The 20,088-nt window shown below is 34.4% G+C and overlaps 1 protein-coding gene across 6 annotated transcripts in view; it reads right to left on the bottom strand.

Moving 5' to 3' along the window:
• Positions 1 to 20,088, bottom strand: part of NBEA (neurobeachin) — a 696,720-nt gene that overhangs the window by 71,615 nt on the left and 605,017 nt on the right. For all 6 annotated transcript variants that reach the window (XM_058547999.1, XM_058548001.1, XM_058548000.1 and 3 more), the window contains 2 exons: positions 10,251 to 10,391; positions 619 to 738 (listed from right to left, as the gene is read on the bottom strand). In XM_058547999.1, coding sequence (XP_058403982.1) covers positions 619 to 738; positions 10,251 to 10,391 — 261 coding nt within the window. The remainder of the gene's footprint in view (positions 1 to 618; positions 739 to 10,250; positions 10,392 to 20,088) is intronic.

Raw genomic sequence — 20,088 nt, 5'->3', positions numbered from 1 at the left:
TAACAAATGTTTGTATTTAACAATAGTAGTAGTACCAACTGTAAAATTACTCTGCTCTCCGGCTGTTCCTGGATATTGTGTGCGTGTTGGTTTAACCTAATGTGTATCGTTGCATAGTATCCCCAGGCACAGTCAAGTAAAAGCTAAGGCTGTACCAAAAAAGCCTACATTTTAAATGGGTCTTGTCATTAATGCTTTATTAATTGCCCCAGGCTACATAAACCCAAAGCTGGGGAAGCTATAACAATATGACACATTAAGGTCAAATCCAATTCCTGCTGTGTATTATGGAATAGGCCAAATACTGTGTTAACAGCAGGGAAGCCAATTTATGGGCTTTTCTTTCGATCTCCTGATTATTCGATCTAAATCAGATAGGAATTTTTTGAAATAACGAAAACACCTTAACTGAATAATATAAAAGAATTATGAATCATTTTCTGTGATGCTCAAAATTATTTCCTTCGGTTTCCTTTTACGTTAGATGTACTACATAATTTTAAAATATGATGGAACAAAGCTGTAGTATAAAATGTCTTATTTACCCAATTAAATAAAAAAATCAAAATTTCAACATATTTTGAAATTAAATTAATATCAACAAATAAAAGAGCCTACCTTTACGTCAGAAGTATCTCTCTGACTAGTTCTCCAAGACCTCGCAACCGATGAGAAGGTTCGATCTGGATGGTCAAATTTTCCGTCATTTGCATTGAGGAAGAAGGTTGTGAAAGGTTCCTAAGCCAAAAAAAAAAAAAATCAGGAATTTGACCCTTCTGAACACAGCTGCCCTCACTCCTTTGTAAAATATGACTGTCTTTGAAACCCTCTTGAGGTAAAAATAGTGCAGGGTCCTGGAAAGATGCCTACACCAAGGAGTCTAGAGGTGCCGGTCTGGGCCTGAGGGGGCCGCTGAGGCACCTGTCCCTCTGCAGCCATGGCAGGCCATTTTGCTTCTTGGGCTTTAGTCTTCTGATCTATAAAATGATGGAGTTCTAGTGCTCTATGATTTTACGACAAATGATTTTGCATTATTGTCAATTTATAACATTTTCTTTCTCATAACTAAGGCCATACATAGTAACACTGTAATAAGAAAATCATTCCAATGCTGTTTACTCCTCTGTGTGGAATTGGGTAGGGAATGTCCACCTTAGATAACCTGTGCAAGTCTACTAAAGTACTTGAACCACATTATGGTCTGACCATCTTTTTAAAATGCAAACCCAGTGGGGCCGGCCTGGTGGCATAGTGATTAAGTTCGCGGGCTCCTCTTTGGCGGCCTGGGGTTCGCAGGTTCGGATCCCAGGCACGGACATACCACCACTCATCAAGCCATGCTGTGGCAGGCATCCCATATGTAGAGTGGAGGAAGATGGGTACAGATGTTAGCTCATGGCCAATCTATCTCACCAAAAAAAAAAAAAGTAAATCCCTGCTTAAAATCCCTCACTAGTTCTTCAGAGCTCTTAGGAGAAAGTCTAAACTACTTAATTTGTCTGAAAAGAGCCAGAATGATCTGGAACCTGCTTAACTCCCATCTCGCCATCCCCTTCTTCACATTCTAAGGTCTTGCCAGGCAGCTCTCATTTCTTGTCCCTTGCACGTGATGTTCCCTCTTTCTGGTACAAACTTATCCCTCTACTCACCATCCTTACTTGGCTAAGTTCTTTTTACCTTTAAGTCTCAGCCAAGATGTCATTTTCTCCTAAAAGACTTTCCTTGATTTGCCAAGCTTTCCAGTATGCTCAAATAGAAACTTATATTTCCTCAAACACATGACTGAAGCATTTGTCACACTGTTTTGCAACTGATTTTTAACTTGTCTATCTTCCCCACTATATGAATAGGTTCCACATCTATCTTATTCACAGTTTTATCTCCAACACTTAGGATAACTCCTGGTAAACAGAAGTTGCTCGATGTATAATCTGTTGAAGGAATGAATGAAATAAATTAAGTGCAAGTAAGACCAGATAAACTCTAGTCCTTTTACTATTCCGTGACTATTACCTCATGATAACATAGTGTCTGTCACTCTATACATGCTCCCATAGCAGGAAATCTGGGAATTACCTTATCACAAGGTGCTAATGCATTCAATATTAATGCTTTCTTCCATAGTTTTTATGTTGGGAGGGAGGCATTATTTCTGATCTTATTAAATTTGCTTCCAAATTCAAAAGGATTATTAATAACATTCATTCTTACTAAGTATTTCTTAGTTAGCTACAAGTATAACAAAGATAAATACATATTTCCTTTTCCACAGTTCAATTCTTCTCTCTTAAGTCTAGGATGAATGACACGTAATCTCTAGGTACAATAATGCTAACAAATTGATAATGGCATTTTCCTAAATATTTAGGTTTTTTTCCTTTAATATATAATCTCTGTTCATTCTTTCATATCTATAAAATACTACTTTGTCCCTTTAAACTCTTCTTTTTGTCACTAGTCATAAAGCCTGGCTGTTGGGCAACAGCTACGAATATTCATCGTCCTCAGTATCTTTCTGAAATTTAGTGTGGCTAGATGTCATCAATTTTATGAATTTGTAAGTATTGCCAATACTTCATGTTCAGTATTGAACGACAGAAAAGTATGATGAAAGAGATAAGATGAAGAATGATATAATAATATATTGGTAACAGGATATTATTGATTCACTGAAAATCAAATATGCACCCAGGAAGTCCATATTGCTGTTTAAGATTTCAAGTGATATGAGAGACAAATAGATGTCACTGAAGTTATGAAGAAAAATTTTAAGAGATATCCTTCACTAATTAATTTGCTTTGTAGATTTTTAACTCATTATTAAACATAAGGTAGTTAATACAATATATCTTACCACTAAATTCAACTAATTACAGTGGGGATGTAACAATTCTAGAAGTAGCAATGGTAAATCAAATGAAACACGACAGTTCTAAGTTTGAATCTTGGTAGAACAATTTGCCTCTGTCAGGCAAGTTACCTAACGTTGAGTAGCTGTGTTAAGGAGCTGTATCACAGCTCCTTCACCTGAGTTAACTGGGAATGACAATACCTTGGGGATAATTATGGCAATAAATAAGGTTACATAATACTTAGAAAGCTTGAAGGACCTTACCTGACAAAGAGTTATGAAAATGACTACCAGCTTTATGCTCTGTGTCAAGTTTTCACCGCTGGGCTCTGCATCAGACTGCCAGTCCCCTAGACAACCCGACCAGACTCTTAGTTCCTTAAGTCTTATTCTCCTCTGTATCCTTAGCACGAAGCACAGCGCTTAGCTCATATTTAGTGTTTAATAAATGTTTGTTGACTAAACATATAAGGTACTATTGGGAAATGAAGTATGGTTGGGTAAGAGTAAGATATAGTTTTGCTTGTCAGTTCTTAACCATTAGTTTGACCAAAAACTTGTATCTTCAGAATCTACTTCTTCATTATTCTAGGATGCTGATGTAAGGCGTTTATTTTTTCTTTGTAGGTAGTAGGCAGAGATTAATTTAGAGGAATCAGACTTGTCTCTGTGATTTTTAACTTATTAAATAGATGTGAGTGAAGACCCATTTATACATGCAAAGCCTTACTTCTAATCATCAGCCGCTAAAAGCTGATTTCTACCCCAACCTAAATTATAAAATCCTTCCTGGTTTTCAACCCTTAACAAAGACCTGCCAAGAATAGCACAGATGGGAATAGTGAAAAAAAAAATCTGACATTGAAGAATTATATTTATTTCTTGTCATGAAGTTTATGAAGCTGGTAGCACCCAAAAGCAGAGAACTATTGAAGAATTCCACATTTCACGGTTTTAAGTAGCATTTTTTTTTTTATAATTTTATTTATTTATTTGTTTTCCCCCCAAAGCCCCAGTAGACAGTTGTATGTCATAGCTGCACGTCCTTCTAGTTGCTGTATGTGGGACGCGGCCTCAGCATGGCCGGAGAAGCGGTGCATCGGTGCACGCCCGGGATCCGAACCCGGGCCGCCAGCAGCGGAGCGCGCGCACTTAACCGCTAAGCCATGGGGCCGGCCCTTAAGTAGCTTTTAAAAAGATCTGATTAACAACTGTTTTAGGGTCAAATACTACATTACTGACATATATTCTCATTATTCCTGAAGGCCTCCAGCTGCTACAGTGGTAGAGTACTAATAGAAATTGATAACCTATTTGTTTATAAGTGGGTATTGATCTTTCAAGCTCTGATTACCATGGAGATTACCTTTTTCCATGTGTTTCCCTATTACCTTCAAGGCATAGTGCAGGGCTTTTCTTTTTCATTTGACTCATGCCTGACTAACATGGAGGATCAAGTGCTATATTAAGCTTAAGGAACTTTTATATTTCTTCACCTAACACATGTTGAGTGAACCATTTTCTATGTGTATATCACCATATTAGATATTTTATTATTATACTAGAAAAGCTTTTGGCTTGGAAGACAAGATGTACAAATGAATAAATATTAAACAGAAACTTCAGAAATTAAAATATTGGCACTTGGGCTTTAAAAACTTTGGGTTAGGTCCTGCATTCTAAGTGGCTGATGGCCAACTTCCTTCTAATTACATCTACCCTAAGGTCACTTCATATCTTCCAACTGTTTTTTAGTGCTAGAAAACCAAACTAAAATTATTCTACACTGGAAGTACCTGTCCCACTGAATTCTATCTTAACCTTTAGTCCCCTGCAAGGACACTAACAACTTTTCCTGCCTTTCAATGATTACAGACCAATTAATTCCATCCTGGGCCATCTAACCCAGGTCCTCTAACCCCTATTCTTTTTAGCCAACTCCTTTATTCTTCAGCCTTACGGGATTTTTGCTCAGTTATCTCTTAAGAATCTTTTCTTTACTTTTTTGTGAGGAAGATCAGCCCTGAGCAAACATCCATGCCAATCCTCCTCTTTTTTTCCTAAGGAAGACCAGCCCTGAGCTAACATCTATTGTCAATCCTCCTCCTTTTTTTCTCTTTTTCTCAAAGCCCCAGTAGATAGTTGTATGTCACAGCTGCACATCCTTCTAGTTGCTGTATGTGGGACGCCGCCTCAGCATGGCCCGACAAGCAGTGAGTCGGTGTGCGCCCGGGATCTGAACCCGGGCCACCAGGAGCGGAGCGTGCGCACTTAACCGCTAAGCCACAAGGCCGGCCCCTTAAGAATCTTTTCTGAAGTCCCTCTCCCCTTGTAATTTTCTTCTTTTCCTTCTCCTCATTTCATTTGAAACAAACCCCATCTATGGGTAATAGGTAATGTCTGAGACATAACTATATCAAAGAAAAGATGTATATTTGAAATGATATGAAGCATAATAAAGATCAAAGGGAAGGGAACTGAGGGTTACTGAGCACCTTTCTGTGTTCAGCACTATATTATTTCAGTTACCTCAATCCTATTATCCTTCAGACTAGGTAAAATTATTCTCATCTTACATCTGAGAAAATTCAAGGTCACATTCTAGGAAACGAAGGAAACATTATTTCTACTGTGCTTTGTCTAACTTCAGAAGTTTATTTTCTCCCATTGCTTTTGAAACCACCCAGAAGTATCTTTTAGAATCTCTAAAAAGTCTCTATTAATTAATCCATGTACCTATTATATATACTAGGCTCTTGGTTACGAATTCCTCATCTTCCTCTAAGTAAATCTGCATTGTCCTTAAGCATCAGTATTCAAGGTAAACATGACAATAGGATTTTATTCAGTAGCATTATCCTTTGGGTTTAATTAAAAGTCTTGCAAAAGTGTTTCGACTATTTTTTTTCACTACAAATATATACTTTTAAAGACATATTATGGTTTAAACACGCTCTTGGGTAAGCTTTCAAAGCAACCCATAATTTATTTAAAAAGTCCCAAATTCTAAACAACTGATTTATAAACCAACTTTTGTTGCACAACCTATTTAACTTCCTAAGAATTATGATTAAATATTTGACAAATGAGTTTTGAATAGGTAGGTTGAATATACTGAATTTGGAAGGTGAATAAGTTATTGAGGGATGTAAAGGTCAGAGAGTAAGATTTAATTACTTCTGTGTGTATGTTAGATGTTATATATTCAGGGTAAGATTGAAAGTAAAAACATTCCATGTAAAATGTGTCCTTTTATACTAGTTAATATCTGAAGAAACTCCACTATAAAAGTTTATTCATCATTTGGCCAACAGCAGCTATCAAGAAAACAGTCTTTTCAGAGTCTTGTAATTTAGACAAGTGATTTCACTGGTAGTTTGTCTAAAATAATATTTTTAATTTAAGGTAATGAGGTACGTAGTTAATTAGCATTTTAAAGCAATTATTATCATTGCCATACTAAATACACCTACTGAAACTAATAATGAGTTTAATGACTTTAGGTCTAAAAGCCTTGAAAAGTAAAGGGAAGATACTTAATCTGTATTTTGTTTTTATGAACAAATTCTTATTGACACAAACTTTAATGCATTTTCTACTTCATAAACTCCTTGGGATGGGAGTGAGGAAATCACCTTTCCCTGGGCCATTAGGTTAAACACTTAGTAAGCTATTAGAGCACGATACTTCTATTTATAACAGCATGACATAAGATGTGTTGGCTAAATGAATTCCCATACAAGCAATCCTATGGATCTGGTCTGTCCAAAACAGTAGCCACCAGCCACATGTGACTATTGAGTACTTGAAATATGGCTATTTCAAACTGAATGTGTTATAAATATAAAATACATTCTGGATTTCAAAGAATTAGTACCAAAAAAAAGTAAAATATCTCCTTAATAATTTTTATATTGGTTACATGTTGAAATTGTAACATTTTAGATATATTGGGTTAACAAGTATATTTATTAAAATTCATTTCACCTATTTCTTTTTACTCTTAAATGTGGCTACTAGAAATTTTAAATTACATAAATGTCTTGCATTATAATTGTGCAGCACTGCTATAGACAATACTAAAAGGGCATGTGTAGGATAAATATGCATAGAATTTCTGCCATATCCTTGAATAGATTCAAATTTTTACTCCATTTCACTGAGATAATAAATCAACTTAAGGATGAATTATGATTTACGATTTGAGGAAGTTGTTAGCTTATCAGGGATAGAAGAGTGTTAACTTAAGCTGTTGATAACAAGTATTTTTATAAACTCACAAAAAAGTCTTATAAATCTGACTTCAGACTGATTACACAAAAACCATAGAATACCATTTTATATATTTCAAAATACTATCATATCTATACTTTCACTGAATTCTCAAAACAACCCAGTTGATAATGTTTTTTCAGAAACGGTTCCTGACTCTTTTTTTTTTTAATTCCCAAAATACCCAAGAGAGGCGTCTTCCTCTCCCCATGGCAGTGGCTCACTACAGCAATGACTGTCTTTGATGGAACCTGAGGTGATAAGAAAAGGCCTCCCAGGCTGAATATTTCTGGTTTAAAGGTTTTCTAAAAATTTCCTTTTCTAACAGTTTTGTAAGTGCCTCTGAGAGCTCCACATGGACTAACTCAATGAAGCCCAAGAACTTGTGCTGCTTAAGAAGCACATCTCACGGGCTGCTTAAACCCAGGTGTGTCTTCTCTTACCTTCCAGAGGGAATTCTAAGCAGGAAACAGAACTTTAACTTTACTGACACACTTTTTCTCTAGGTTTTTTGTTTTTTTTTTACCCTCTTTGCTAATTTTTTTGTTACAACATTTATAACATGCACAGCTAATCAGTCATTTCCCACTGATGGCAGTAAAGATTTAGAATTTGGTTTTATGGTTTCACCATTTGGTGATCAGAGAACCTAATTTATTAATCTTTTTATTTTTTTGTCTGCCTATGTGTGAGCCCAAATCAAATAAGAACATATTTTATGTCCATTGTAAAGGACACCAGTTCTTTGAGATCTTGACGGGTAAATTTTTGTGTTTCTGTGTTTAGTTTTGACTCGTGGCTGAAACTGCAGAACAGCAGTGATTAGTTCTCTATATATCTCTGCGTCTGTAATTCAGAAAAGCCTTTACCTCTTGTGTGAGTGTGAAGTATTTTCCTACATCTGGAGAGTATTAATAAACTATTACAACCCATAAACTAAAGGTGCTCTGTTTTGATTGGTTTATAGTAGTAAACAGGTACTTTATAAATCCAATATTTCTAAAAAATTAACAGAAAATAAAGAAATAGAACTTCTTATACATTAAAAGCGCTAGAGTTAAAAAAATATTTCTTAAGAAACTGCTAGCTCAGAAGCATTTTTACAAAAGAACCCAAGTTCACATAATTAAGGTGACTCTTTGGACAAATTAGACAAACAACTTTGGTCTAAAAATGAAAGCTTTACGTCTTTTCTTTTAGTTTATAATTACAGAGTTTATTTTTTAAAATAAAGTTTGAGTTTATTTTCTCACAGACTAGTTAATCTAAACTTCTTTAACTTCTTATGCTGGTTTAGGATTATGAAAAATATATAATTTGTGTTCAATTAAACTGAATCATAATTCTGACAAACTTTTTTTAATAAAAGTAATCGTTTGTGGTATGTCACTTATCAGTGATTTACAAGTTACTTAAAACATACTCATACTACATATTTGTTGTAAGTTCAATTTCTCCCCATAACGGAAAGAATGTTCAAGGAAGACCTCCAAACTAGCTGTCATTTAGGCAGAGGAAAAAAAAAAACTTTCAAAATAGGAGACGCATTCCCATGTGTGCACATTTTTATGTCTGCTGCTTTACCAATGTGTTTATAAGGCAAATCAGCCTCATGCAACACAGTGGTATGAAGCATATTTTGGTAAGGAGAGAAAATATTACTGATTGTACTGATTTACAGATTTGATTTAGCATTCTATAATACTCCTCAGTCACTTACAGTAAAAAAAAAAAAAAAAAAAAATCAGACGATCTGACCCCAGTAATTGCTCTTAACTAGACTAGATTGGAGGAGGCAAGACTCAAGGCAAAGAAATTTGTAAAGAGCTTTCATAATATTCTAGACTAGAAATAATAGGACAATAACTAAGGAAATGCCAGAGTTAATAAAGAAAAGGAGAGAGATTGTAGAGATATTAGTTGGTAGAACCCATCTGATGTGACATCTGATTGGATGTAAGGGGCTAGTAAAATAGAGAAAATATCTATACTGGGGAACTGGGTGAGTGATCATGCCATTTATTTAGATAGAAAATACAGGAGGAATCACAGCAGGTTTGTGAGGGAGATGAGGGGTTCATTTCTGGAAATGGTGTTTATGGCTATTATGTGATGTTCAGGTAGAAATATCCAGTAGGCACTTGGAAATGTAGGTCAGGAGCCCAAGAGTAATGTCTGCAATGAAGACAGAAGGTGGAAGTCATTAGCTTATAATTCAATGACAAAGCCCAGATAAAGTATACACAAAAATCCTGGGGAATAGAAACACTGAGAAAAAGAAATCTGAGCATGAGACTGGGCAAGACAGTTAGGATGATAAGAGGGAAACCAGGAGATGATGTCAGAAGAGCCATGAGAGGGAAGAATTTCAAGATGGAGAAAGTGAGCAATGGTATCAAATGCTTCAGATACATCATGGTAAGAAATGGGAAGCTCTAGCCACATAACCTGCGACCTCCACAAGAACAATTCAGTAAAGTGATGGGTATGAAACCTACATCAACCTGGCTAAAGACTGATGGGAGGTGATAAGCTAGAGATAAGCACAATGCTGTGCAGTTCAGTAGAGGATGTGCTTTTAGTACTTTTGACTATGAAGGGAGAAAACGGGAGTAACTGCAGAGTGGGCGGGGGCTGGAAGGAAGCTTCTATGTATGTATGTATGTATGTATGCATTTATTTTAAAGATTGGAAGACTTAAGTATATTTATGTCTTAGGAGAAAGAGAAAATAACAGAAAGAAGTCTTCAAAACATTTAGAAACTGTTTTTAAAATAGACTGCCGAAGAAGCAAGATTGAGAGGGCCAAGGGAGAGTGCCAGCTTGCGATAGTCAGTGAGAAAGGAAACAGTGGATATCAAAGTGCACTCCAAGAGTCTGGTTCCTTTTATAACTGATTTAGGCTTAAGAAGCTCATAATAATCTATCTTCCTAACCCAATTTTGCAAATGAGACAATCCATTAAAAAAAAAGGATTCAAGTTTTGCTAGTTTGGAATCTCATTTCTACTTCACTCGTCTCTAATCTTTGCTTAAAACAAATAAGTATATTTGATTTTTATTTAATTTACTTATGTTAAAAACTTGAAGGTATTAAAGGCTAACTGTAACTTAACGAAGATACTCACAATTCGAACAAGCCAGGATAAGGCAGAGGTTGCTGTTGAATAATGTGTATTATAATGGTAGGGTGGGCTTTGATCATCCTCCCACGTCTCATAGCGTTCTGCATAAAACACAGCTCTCTTTGGGTTCAAAGCACCAATTGGCTATAAAAAGAGAAAAAAAGCATTTTGGTTAATACAGTCACATTAGACATTCTATATTATATCTCTTGATCCTGAGAGTATTTACTGTTAATTCATTTTAAGCACAGAGCATATATTATTTTGTATTATATTTTTACCAAATTTGATTTTGATATTAATTACAAATCACTACACTTGCTCAAAATCACCCAAGAAGGTGAATTTATGTATGTAATGTTTCTAGATTTTACTAACAGTTTCAGTAAACTGGATTGCCTGAGATGATCCAGTTTAAACTGTTAAGGTGAAACCAATATTTTTATGTTATTTTCCTGCCCACTTAAGAACAACCATAATGAATATTTAGTTTGATCACAGGAAATCCAATGAGGAGAAAGTGAAGCAGCTGACCACGTCACAGCCATATTAGAGAAAACTTTGTCTTAATAGCCTGTCACCCAGAGTTTCAAAGACAACAATCACCCATATGGAAACCCCGTTGGAATGTTAGTTCCATTCTGTTATTATACAAATGGAGCATGTATCCTGTTTATTTAGTTAAACTACAAACCTAAGGCTGATAGAAATAATCCAGACAATTCAGATTTCCTGAAAAGTATTTTGTTAAGGCCGCTAAGACCATTCCCATCAGTACTACCACACTACCTATTATGATGTTAATCCCTATAGTGGAGCACACAGTAAAATGCTCAGGATACAATATGTATATTTTTTTCAACAAAGCATGTATTAATTGAATCATTGTCTCCAACTTCGTAGCACACCTAACCATTAAGAATTTCTAGTATATAGTCCTCATGATTTCAAATAGCAAACTGCCTTAGCCTAAGTTTTTATCTGATTTTGGTTCAACGGGATATAGGGTCCACTCTTATGATACCTAATAGCTACATTATTTTGTTTTAGGTTGCATACTACAAAAATAAATGCTTATAGAGAAAACAAAAGATGAATACTAAGTATAATATATAACTCCTTTATTTCAAAATTTAATATTACTAGTTAAGTATGAAGTTCCCCCCAAGGCTTAATTTTAACAAGAGAAGTAGTAGAAAATTAGTGTTTCGATGGGGCAAATAATGTTACACAAGAGACAAAGATTCATTTATTAATTGCTTGTAAGCTTTTTCTTTCGGTCCCAGGGGACTAATTCAAACAACACAATGTTGTCAGCAGTTAAAAGTCTGTTAGAATTTCCATAATAAGCTCTTATTTGCAAGGGTTCTTATCCTGAATATTAGAATTATTTGTAAATTATGTTCATTTTTTCTTTAACTTAATTATGACTTAATGACTAAACAATTTAATTTTTAAAAACTTTAGTTTAAATATATTTTTTAAATGTTCTAGGGCTTAAACTTTATTCTGTGTTAAATTTCACTGGTTATCTCTCAAATCTTTTTTACATAGATGTAAACAGGCAATGTAATGTCATTAAATGTCACATAAAATAATAATATTTAAAACAAATATAATAATTACTTTTTTGGTAAAAGAGTAATTACTAAGAGTGGAATAAATGTGAGTTCTGTTACTGAACTGAAATAGCAAGTTTTTAATTAAAAATGGCCTATATATTTTATACTATTCTAGATGTACAGATATCAGTTTTTCTAACTCAATGTTATAAGTATTTCTTTCAAAGTATTTAAAATGTTTAATATTTTGTTCTGTCTTGAATATGCTAATAGATCTTTCACATGCATACAATGTCTGCACAATCCCTAAGCATTGACCTTATCTGATATTGTTTGTTTTGCAAGAGCTCACAAAACATTCTTGTAAAAGGAACATGGCCCTTCCTCTAATCTTTTCCAGCCTTCTCTTCAACTACTGGAAAAGGGATAAAATAAATATTTACACTTTTAACTTTACTCAAGTTTCATCAAAGTCATTTTATTGGAGTGTTTTACAGAACAATACTTTGTAGGAAACAGCTGCACATTAGTAACTTTTTAAAATATGTTTTTAATTTTTATCTAATGCATTTAGAAATAAATTTTATTAAAAAAATATAAGTGATTTGGTTTGCACTTATTATTTTTCTATTATTTTGCTTCTAATAATCAAGCAGCAGTAAATCATTCAAAGGAAAAATGCTTCTAAATGGCTGTTTAGGAAATGAGAATTTCATCACAGATGACATATTTTCTTATAGGATCCAAATAGATATAATCATCTATCTATCTATCTATCTATCTATCTATCTATCTATCTATCTATCAATCAATCAATCATCTACCTACCTATACCTCCCTACTTACCTACGTAAAAATTGATAAGGTTGTAAGTTTGTTATCCTTTTAAAATTTGAGGAAATAATGCAATGTCAAAACCATTTGGATTTAGCAAATGAATAAGGTAAGAATTTTGGTGAAAAAGTAAAACTACACTTCAAAGTTATAAATGTATTTTGCAATCTACTTCAATTTTTACTATAATTACTGCAGCAATAACCAGCTTCCTTTTCTCTCAAACAGTAGGCATTTAGACACAGCCACCTCTATGCTTTTTAGCTGTTTCTATATGAAAAGGTTTAACGGGAAGTTTAGAACTTGCTATTAGATTTATTATTATTTTGTCCTTGTGAGTTTATATGCTACAAGTTGACACTGTGACAAATAACAGAAAATGATGCAGATAACAATGCAAAAATTAAAAATAAAATTTCTACTTCTACCTCTGGGCCGGCCCCGTGGCTTAGCTGTTAAGTGCACGTGCTCCGCTACCGGCGGCCCGGGTTTGGATCCCGGGCGCGCACCGACACACCGCTTCTCTGGCCATGCTGAGGCCACGTCCCACATACAGCAACTAGAAGGATGTGCAGCTACGACATACAACTATCTACTGGGGCTTTGGGGGGAAAAAAAGGAGGAGGATTGGCAATAGATGTTAGCTCAGAGCCGGTCTTCCTCAGCAAAAAGAGGAGGATTGGCATGGATGTTAGCTCAGGGCCGATATTCCTCAAAAAAAAAAAAAAAAAAAATTTCTACCTCTAAACACTTCATTATTATAATTCAATTTCTAAAACTGCTACAAAGCCTAATAGCTTGCAAAAAGCACTATTTTCAATATAAAATTGATGAAAAATTATTGTGTAACATTACCGCGTCTACATGAAACACTACTGAATTCACTGAAGAAACGACGCTGAGGATTTTCTCTATCACTCAATTTTCCCTTTTTGAATATCAAAAAGAGAAATTTGTCTTAGCCTTTAAGTACCACAAAAAGCTTTGTTTTCCTGAAAAAACTGTGATTTTATTATATGGAACAAAAATTCTGATAGATGCCCATGGAGATTTACATTATTATAGGCTCTGAGAAATATTATTCGAAATAGAATTGTTTAATTTTGTTCACTCCAGTGGTTCCTATTTATTTTTACTAGAACTTCATCTTTCTTTTTGTTTTCATAATAACTGTTAACATGCAATAGAACTAGTGTTCTTTGGAATATACTTTGAAAAATTTTGGTTTGAATCCTTATGGTATATATTTCTGAGTGTCAACTTTTTCTTTGGTTTTATTTTCCTATTTTCTTTCCCTTTCTGTTCTTTTAGCCTTGATCTATCAATATTTTTCTATTTTATAAAACAAACAGTACAAGTTTTATCAAGTCCTTTTTACGGGACAAGTCTATAAATTAAATAAAATAGGCAAAAATGAGCAACAAAAATTATTTAAATAAAAAATACTTATTGGATAAATGGTACTATATGAGACATTAAAGGGACTTTAGAGAATATAAAAGTCTGAGGGTAGAGCTGAATTAATTTGAATAAATAAATAAAAAATAAATGTGGATTGATTTAATGCATGGTCAATGCCTTTAAAATAGATTAAAAATTGTAAGAATAAAAATAATTTTCAAGGAGAATCAGAGGTCCAGTTAAAGTAATATTAATAACACTGAATTCTAACGTATCAAAAAACCTTGCAAATGCTCATGATAGTCATGATATAAGGATTCTACCTGTATATATATAAAATGTTTGAGAGTTCATTATTGCTGCTGCAACTGCTAATGATGCTGTATATTTGTATAAAATATTGTCTTCACATCCATCTTCCAGATTAATTTTCATAAGTCTCTGAGGTGGGCAAGGCATTCACTATGAACCCAACTTCATGATGAGGAAACAAGTCAAGGTCTCTACTCTTTCCACAACACTGCATTGCTTTTTTTAATTAATTTATTTATTTTATTGCAGTAACATTGGTTTATAACATTGTATAAATTTCAGGTGTACATCATTATACTTCTATTTCTGCATAGATTACATCATGTTCACCACCCATATACTAATTACAATCCATCACCACACACATGTGCTGAATTATCCCTTTTGTCCTCCTCCCTCCCCCTTTCCCCTCTGGTAACCACCAATCCAATCTCTGTCTCTATGTGTTTGTTTATTGTTGTTGTTATCTACTACTTAATGAAGGAAATCATACGGTACTGCATTGCTTTTTCATTGCTAAATACGAAATTCTGATTTTGATGTCATTTTTTCCTTCTATAACTATCTACTTAATTTCCCATCCATCACAGATTCTCAGAAATGGAAGGAAGCTTACATGCCCACTAGTCCAACTCTTTTATATTATAGATGAGGACAATGGAGAAAAAAGTCAAATCAAGATGACGTTGCTAGCTGGTGGCTATACATTTTACAGAACCAGCTAGAGCTTTGTGCTAGATACAGCTGGAAGCTGGGTACAGTTGATTGATTTGTTTGGCTTGTAAGTATTGCTTTTAGTTGTCTCAATACTTTTAACACTTCTGAACTTCTAACATATCTAAGTTTTCTTGTTATCTTTCATTATAATAGCCAAGGGTTTGGGAATCCTTAGAAGAGGCTTCAGGAATTCTTTATTTTTTTTTGTTTTTTCAGTCATGAGCTACATATCATCATTCTTAAAATTCTCAGTTATGACAATATAGAAATCATACCTACAGACTCTTCTACACTCAAGTAAATTCCCTGCCTTTCTTCTTATCTGACCAGGAATTTTCAACTCATTCTTCAGGAAGCAGCTCAAATTTCATCTATGAAGGCCTACATGACATCATCTGGTAATAGTTAGGCAAGTTTATAATTTTTTTTACCCAGTAGACTAGCCCTCCAAAGGAATATCCTCTGTTTTATTCATCTCTGTAGTCTCAGTACCTAATACAGTACCTGGCTCTTTTTAGGTGCATAATAAATGCTGAGTGAATGAAGACTGATTGATCTCATTATATAATACTTTAAATTTCCATATGGAAATTTTAAACAAAGTTTTTAGGCAAAATCAGAAGACAACAAAGTGAAAAATATTTATAGTACCTATGATAAAGGACTAATTTCCTTAAGAAATGAGCTCTTATAAATCAATAAGAAACTAATCAACAGTCTAATTAAATAAATGAGCAAATGAGATGAACAGGCAATTCACAGATGCAAATTTCCAACATATGTAGGAAAAATAGCACCAGCTCATACAATGTAATAGGTATCTATTCTTTTTCTGTACAGCATCCATTACTCCTTCTTCCTTAAGAACCACTTCTTCCTCACTCTTGGACTACCTGGTTCAGGTGGGCTGACTCCATTACCTCACCCCTGTGTGGGCATGTGATTGAGACCTGTCAATCAGCACATTCTATCCATATGGCTACTAAGATTGGTAAAGAAATGGGCACATGATTCAACTTACTCCAATGAAACTTTGCTGAAACTATCTCAGAAAGAGGCATTCTCTCTTTCTGGTGGGGTTACAAAGGCATCACTGCTATAACATAGGGAAGCCTGTCTGAGAATGAAGCCAATGAGGCCAAATGCCAGAGGTGTAGCAACCTGTGACACTGGTGAGCCCTTAGATCCAGTGTTCCTGAACTGACTCATTCCTGGATTTCTCAGTACATGGGCCAACAAAAACTTCATATTTTAAATTAAAGTTGGTTTAAGTTGATTTTCTGTTACTTATAACCAAAAGTCAGAAGTACATTGGCAATTCTTAAAATGTCAAACAAAAACTACCTTTATTCATTAGATTGTCAAAAATTATTAAGTTTCACAACACTCAGCATTGGCCAGATTGTAGTAAAACATGATATGTCATAATGCTGTTGGTAGGAATATAAATTGGTATAAATTTCTTGTGGGGCAAACTGGTAATATTTTTAAAAATATTGATCCAGTAGTTCTACTTTGAGGAACTTATAATATGGAATACAAGAATATTGCTCACAGCATTGCTTGAAAGTGCATCTCCCCCCACCCCCACCAAAAAAAAAACCTAAAAGTAGTCTAAATATCCAATAAGGAACTAGGTAAATAAATGATGATATACCCACACTGCTGTATTTTAAGCATCTAATCAAAAAGACTGATCTGAAAAAGTTCCAAGATAAATTCATTCAATAAGTATTGAGTGCCTACTATGTGTAAGAAATTATTCTAGACCCTAGAATAAGGTAAGCAAGGTTGCTGTTCTCATGAAGTTTGCATTCAAATGTGTGTGTATGTGTGTGTCTGTGTGTATCTGTAGAAGCAGAGACAGATGAAATCTAAATAAACGATTAGGTAAACAAGAAGATACCAGAGATAAGTGCTCTACTGACAATTGAAACAGAGTAAGAGGATAGCACTGACTGGGTGATAGGGAAGGCAGCTCTCACAAAGAACCTCTGAGCAGAGATGTGAATGACTGAAGGAGCCAGTCATATGAAACGCAGGAATAAGAGACTTTAAGACAGAGCAAGAGCTAGTACAAAGGCTCTAAGGGGCATTCTTCACAGAAACAGAACAAAGAATCCTAAAATTTATATGGAACAACAAAAGACCATGAATAGCCAAAGCAATCCTAATAAAAAAGAACAAAGCTGGAGGTATCACAATCCCTGACTTCAAAATATACTACAAAGCTATAGTAAGCAAAACAGCATGGTACTGGCACAAAAACAGACACACAGATCAACGGAATAGAATTGAAAGACCGGAAGTAAAACCACACATCTACAGACAGTTAATCTTTGACAAAGGAGCCAAGAACACACAATGGACAAAGGAAAGTCTCTTCAATAAATGGTGCTGAGAAAGCTGGACAGCCACATGCAAAAGAATGAAAGTAGACCCTTACCTCACACCATACACAAAAATTAACTCCAAATGGATTAAAGACTTGAATGTAAGACCTGAAACCATACTTCTAAAAGAAAATATAGACAGTACACTCTTTGACATCGGTCTTAGCAGCATCTTTTCAAACACTATGTCTACTCAGGCAAGGGAAACAAAAGAAAAAATAAACAAATGGGACTACATCAGACTAAAAAGCTTCTGCAAGGCAAAGGAAACTATGAACAAAATGAAAAGACAACTCACCAACTGGGAGAAAATATTTGCAAATCATCTATCTGACAAAGGGTTAATTTCCAAAATATATAAAGAACTCATACAACTCAACCACAAGAAAACAAACAACCCAATCAAAAAATGTGCAGAGGATATGAACAGACATTTCTCCAAAGAAGATGTACAGATGGCCAACAGACACATGAAAAGATGTCAACATCACTAATTATTAGGGAAATGCAAATCAAAACTACACTGAGATATTACCTGTCAGAATGGCTACAATTACCAAGACAAAAATATAACAAATATTGGAAAGGATGTGGAGAAAAGGCAACCCTCATACACTGCTGATGGGAATGCAAACTGGTACAGCCACTATGGAAAACAGTATGGAGATGTCTCAAAAAATTAAAAATAGAAATACCATACGATCCAGCTATCCCACTACTGGGTAGTTACCCAAAGAACTTGAAATCAACAATTCAAAGAGATTTATGTACCCCTATGTTCATTGCAGCAATATTCACAATAGCCAAGAAGTGGAAGCAACCCAAGTGTCCATCAACTGATGAATGGATAAAGAAGATGTGGTATATATATACAATGGAATACTACTCAGCCATAAAAAAGACAAAACCGTCCCATTTGCAACAACATGGATAGACCTTGAGGGTATGATGTTAAGTGAAATAAGCCTGACAGAGAAAGGCAAACACCACATGATTTCACTCATATGTGGAAGATAAACAAACATGTGGATACAGAGAACAGATTAGTGGTTACCAGAGGGAAAGGGGGTGGGGTGCTGGGAAAAAGGGGTAAAGGGTCACATATGTATGGTGACGGATAAAAATTAGACTAGTGGTGATGAGCACGACGCAGCCCATACAGAAACTGATAAATAACAATGTACACCTGAAATTACACAATATTATAAACCATTATGACCTCAATAAAATAACTGGAAACACACACACACAAACACATAAGGCTCTAAGGGGGCCTGATACACGCATTTAAGGAACAGAAAGAAAGATAGTGTGACTAAAGCCTAGTTGACGAGAGGAAGCGGTTAGGAGATGAGGAGAGAAAATAGGTAGAGGCATACCATATGGCTTTGTAGACCAGGGTGATGAAACATTCTGTGGTTAAGTGCAGTGGAAAGTCACTGAGTGGTTTTATGCAGGAGAGAAACAAGATCTGAGTTAGGCTTTAAAAAGGTAACTCCAATGGTTTTGTGGAGAATGGATTACAGGTAATATTAAATTACCATTACTAGTACTAGGATTGAAAAAAGCCATTTGCAAAAACAGCATCAGATAGCATTATCAATGTTTCTCTAAAAATCCTATAGGATATATGCAATAGAGTTTTGCTTAAATATTCAGAGAAAAACTTTTGAAGAATATACATAAAACTATAAGAATAGTTGTCTCTGGGGAGTGAGAATAATGGAGATTTTTAGTCTTTCCTAACCCCTTTTTATTTAATAAAAATTTGGTTTATCCCATGTATAGAATTTTAGATGGCTTTTTCAATTATATGACCCAGAAATATCTTTCAAATGTGAACATTTTAACTTTTATAAATTTTAATCAATTATACTAACTTTATATTTTAGCCAGCAAACAATAGAGACCGTATATTTCCAAATATAAAATTCCTGTTATCAATATTCACTGATATTTGAATCACCATATTTCAAAACTTTACTAGTGAAAACAAGTTAAGTGACAACACAAGGGAAAAAAGACAAATCCAGAAGGTGAGATATTCTATAGGATAACTGGTATGGTCTCTTCTACAAACCAACATCATGAAAAAAAGTGAGGTAGTGGTGGTTGGGAGCTATTCTAGCCTAAAAGGCACTTAAGAGACATAAGAATCAAATGTAATGTGTAGTCCCTGACTGAATCCTGGCTTGAACAAACCAACTTTTAAAGACATATAGGAGATAATTGGGAACACTTGTTTATAGGCACAGTGTTAGATCATATTAGTGAATTACTGTAAGTTTTGTTAGGTGTGATGATGATTTCTGGTTATGTAGGAAAATGTTTTTTTCATACCAAAGTATTCATGGTTAAAGTACGATATCTTTAATTTACCTTAAAATACTTTAGCAAAAAAAAAAAAGCTAAAATATTAATTATAACATTTAGGCGTTTGGTAAGTAGGTATTAATTATTGTTTGTACTATTCTTCATGTTTGAAAATTTTTATAATAAAAAGTCAAAATAAAATAAAAATGGAGTGTAAAAACCAAGCAAAATCTTTCAAATTCACATTAAGTCCTTTCTATGGTGCCTATGTTTTGGGTTGTTCTTACAGATAAGAATGCTTTTAATTTG

Source organism: Diceros bicornis, chromosome 9 (assembly GCF_020826845.1).
Source record: "Diceros bicornis minor isolate mBicDic1 chromosome 9, mDicBic1.mat.cur, whole genome shotgun sequence".
Taxonomy (NCBI): domain Eukaryota; kingdom Metazoa; phylum Chordata; class Mammalia; order Perissodactyla; family Rhinocerotidae; genus Diceros; species Diceros bicornis.
Note: the sequence above shows the minus strand (reverse complement) of the source record. Positions and strands in the feature narration are given on the sequence as shown.